The sequence below is a fragment of the Myotis davidii genome, unplaced genomic scaffold, assembly GCF_000327345.1.
Source record: "Myotis davidii unplaced genomic scaffold, ASM32734v1 scaffold370, whole genome shotgun sequence".
Classification (NCBI taxonomy): Eukaryota; Metazoa; Chordata; class Mammalia; order Chiroptera; family Vespertilionidae; genus Myotis; species Myotis davidii.
In genome coordinates, this window is record NW_006288615.1 from 8192306 (window position 1) to 8195731 (window position 3426).

A 3426-nucleotide genomic window follows, 5' to 3' on the forward strand; every position below is an offset into this window, starting at 1 on the left:
CAAGGTTTGCGGTGCAAAGGGGAGGAGCCCAGCCTCCTTCCTGGGTCGAGATGGGCGTCCGCGGCCACCTGTGTCCCCTGACCACCTGGAAAACAGGTGTTCTGTTCACCCCATTTCACCTTTTCTGCTGGCACTTGCAGCTTTTTTGACAACCCGGACATCCATCTACCCGCCGGGAGGGAGACACCCAAGGGTCCCTGACACCCAGGGGGTCTTCCGGCTCAGAACACACTGCAGAGGAGAAAGGGTCCACCCCAGGGGAGAGCACGTGACCGGTGGGGACAGTCGGATTGGCTGCAGAAGGGGGTGTGGCACTGGGCGAGTCACAGACCCTCCTGAAACTGTAGGACTTATCAGTAGAGAGAGGGTGTCGGTGGTTGACTCAGCCACTCCGCCTAGAGGGGCTGAGCATAAGCCCTGCCAAGCCCTGGCCATTCTGAGGCCTGTCCTGGGACCTCCCACCACCCACAACTCACCTCTAACCCATGGAGACCCAGGCCACTGGGAAGGGCTGCTCCCCCTAACATAAAATGGGTGAGATCCCACCCAGGGAGGCAGGCATGCACCCCAGGGCCAGGGCCGGGCAGGGTGTGAGTGCATCAGGGGCAGACACCAAGCCCCCACCCATGACAATGCTTGGGGCAGAAAGACTCACAGACAACTGAGGATGGTATCCCCCTGAGAGAGGCCTGGGAACTGAGTCTGCCCACTCACTGGAGCACCCGATAGCCCCCAGTTGGGAGACTGAGCTTAGGGGGTGAGGGGCTCATGGCACCAGGTGCCAATGATTTCTCTCCCTCCCCCAGGGTAGCAAGCAGGGCACCTAAGAGCGAAGCTCTCCTGCAGCCCCAGGGGGGCTCTGGTCAGTGGTGGCTCAGGTGCTTGGGTTGTGGTTGAAGAGTAGGGTATGGGTGCAGGTGTGGACTGGTGTGAGTGGGTGTCAGTACAAGTGGGGACAGGTGGATGAACACGTATGGGTGCAGGTGTGGGCAGGTCCATGCTCCTCTGCAGAGGCTGCAGGCTGTGACCCTGAGGAGTGGGTCACAGAAAAGGGCCCACGGTCCTTTGTGGATCCCTTTTCCATGTTGAGGTGCCTCGCTCTCTGTCCCAGGCCTCTGTGGGGGAGCAGATGGAGCAGGCACACTGGGCCCTCCAAACGACTGCAGAGGCCCTGGGAGCAGTGCTGCGGGGAGGACCAGCCCCCTGGTGTCCCCACCCATGCTGCAAGCCCAGGAGATGGAGCCAGTGTGGGTCAGTGCTGGGATTACAGACTTCAGCTTTACCAGGAAGGGAGGGACGGTTCACACCTGAGAGGCAGTGCGTCTACACCGGGAACTCTAGCTCCTGAGTAAGGCTGGTCCAGAGACAGGGCTCGTGCAGTCAGCTGCCACATACCACCGTATAGCCAAAGCGCAGACTGAGTGACATGTAGCTAAGTGATGGAAAGGTGCAGTCCCACAGCCTTGATGGCGTTCTGGGCCACAGGGTACTTCCCGGAGTGCCCCCCTCCCACCCCTGACACCATGCCAGCTCTCTGGGGCCCTCAATAACTCGAGTTACGGCAGGACGCAGCCATAACCTGCCAATCTGTGCTGATTAACCGCAAATGTCAGCAGCCTTGATTCTCCAGAGGGCTCTACATGCTGCCTTTCCTAGAAGACTAGGTGGGGCAGTGTTGTGTGGCCCTGAGCGACTCCAGGAGGCACCCCCACCCTGGCCAGGAAGCACCTGTTTCAACATCTCTGAGCACAGACCTGGTGTTGCACACGGGGAACGGAGGGCACCGGGCATGCCCGAATTATGTAACTGTCTGAGGCAGCACCGGGACCAGACTGCACCTGCCAGAGCGTCTGAGGGGCTCCCAACACCACCTGTGGTTTCCACACAGGGATCCCCTTGACCACGAGGAGCACTCGTGTCTCCCCATGTTGCTGGGAGTCCTCGGGTCCCTGTCTTCTTAGTCCCTCGGACAAATTTGGAAGCTGATAGATTAATGGAATATGAAGGTGCTGTGGGTGTCAGGGGTGCTAAAGCCTGCCCTTCACCGGCAGCCAGGGTCACAGCTTAGGAAACAACATGCAGGGGAGACACAGGCAGAGGACAGACGTCAGGGGCACTGGGCACCCTTGCGCAGACCTGGGAAGAAAAACCCTGGACGCTTTGCCGCCAGAGGGCGACACAGCCATTCTTTGGAGATGGAACCTTTAGGTCTGGGAGGATGGAGGGATGACTGCTCTGTTCCTCCTGTGTCTGCAGCCTCCGTGTGCCTGGCTCTGCGCCCATGCCTCAACGGTGGGAAGTGCATTGACGACTGCGTCACGGGCAACCCTTCCTACACCTGCTCCTGCCTCTCTGGATTCACTGGGAGGAGGTGCCAACTGGGTGAGTTCACTCATGGCCCCACCCACTGGGCGGCACGGGCTCTGAAGGAACCCTGGAAGTGCAGCCAGTAGCCCCAAGTGCCCAAGGTCAAGGGTCTCTGTCCCTGTGGTTGGGGGCACCACTGGGAGTGCCAAACACAGTGGCTTCCTGACAGGTGTGACGGCTGCCCCTCTGAGCCACTGCCCCAGGGTGAGGCCCAGGAAGGCCAGGTTTGCTGTCCCCTCCCCCCTCCTCCCAGGCGTGGCAGATCCTCCCAACCTGGTTCCTCCATTGAGGCCCCAGCCCACCTGTTTTTCAGATGTGGATGAGTGTGCTTCCCACCCATGTCAGAATGGTGGGACCTGCACCCACGGCGTCAACAGCTTTAGCTGCCAGTGCCCAGCTGGCTTCGGGGGACCCACCTGTGAGACAGGTAAGAGGAAACCACGTGGGCCCCCGAGTTCTGCTGGCTGCAGGGTGGTCGGGTGGTCCTGCCCAGCCAAGGAGTGGTGGGCAGCCTGGGGGAACCGTCAGGTCAGCCATGCCACAGAGGGCTTGGCACCAGGCAAGGGTCACCAGAGAGGCCTGAGGGTCCAGGGCAGGAGCACTGACCACAGCACTGGGGCCTCCTGAGCCCCGGTGTTTAGACCAGGGAGGAGGCCTTGGAACCGGCCAGTGCCCAGTTCCCAACTGGGCCCGTGTCAGAGCCAGACTGGTGGCAGGGCCTGGGTGTGGTAGGAGCCATCGAGCCCTCTCACCCCAGAACCAGTGTGAAGAGAATGTGGGGGTGTGAGGAGGAGCACCAACACCCGCTACCTTCTTCCTGCCTGTAGCCTGGAACCCTGAACTCCAGTTGCTCTGGCAGGAATGGAAGCTGTTTCTCTCCAACCCCCAGAGCTCCCACAGCCCGGGTATGGGTTGGGGTCCTTCTTGAGACACCCCTGGCTTTGAGTGGTCACAGGCTCGCTCAGAGCTGTGCTCCCATCTACGCTGCCCACGACTTTAGCCACCAAAGCACCTCCACATCTAGGGGGGTGGTGCTTTCCTCCCTCCCTTCCCTCCCCG

At 60.9% G+C, this 3426-nt stretch overlaps 1 protein-coding gene across 1 annotated transcript in view; it reads left to right on the forward strand.

The window, feature by feature from the left end:
* The window catches only part of SNED1 (sushi, nidogen and EGF like domains 1), a 37477-nt gene that overhangs the window by 1178 nt on the left and 32873 nt on the right, over positions 1 to 3426 (forward strand). The window contains exons 4-6 of the mRNA XM_015561814.1: positions 1112 to 1223; positions 2257 to 2382; positions 2681 to 2794. Coding sequence (XP_015417300.1) covers positions 1112 to 1223; positions 2257 to 2382; positions 2681 to 2794 — 352 coding nt within the window. The remainder of the gene's footprint in view (positions 1 to 1111; positions 1224 to 2256; positions 2383 to 2680; positions 2795 to 3426) is intronic.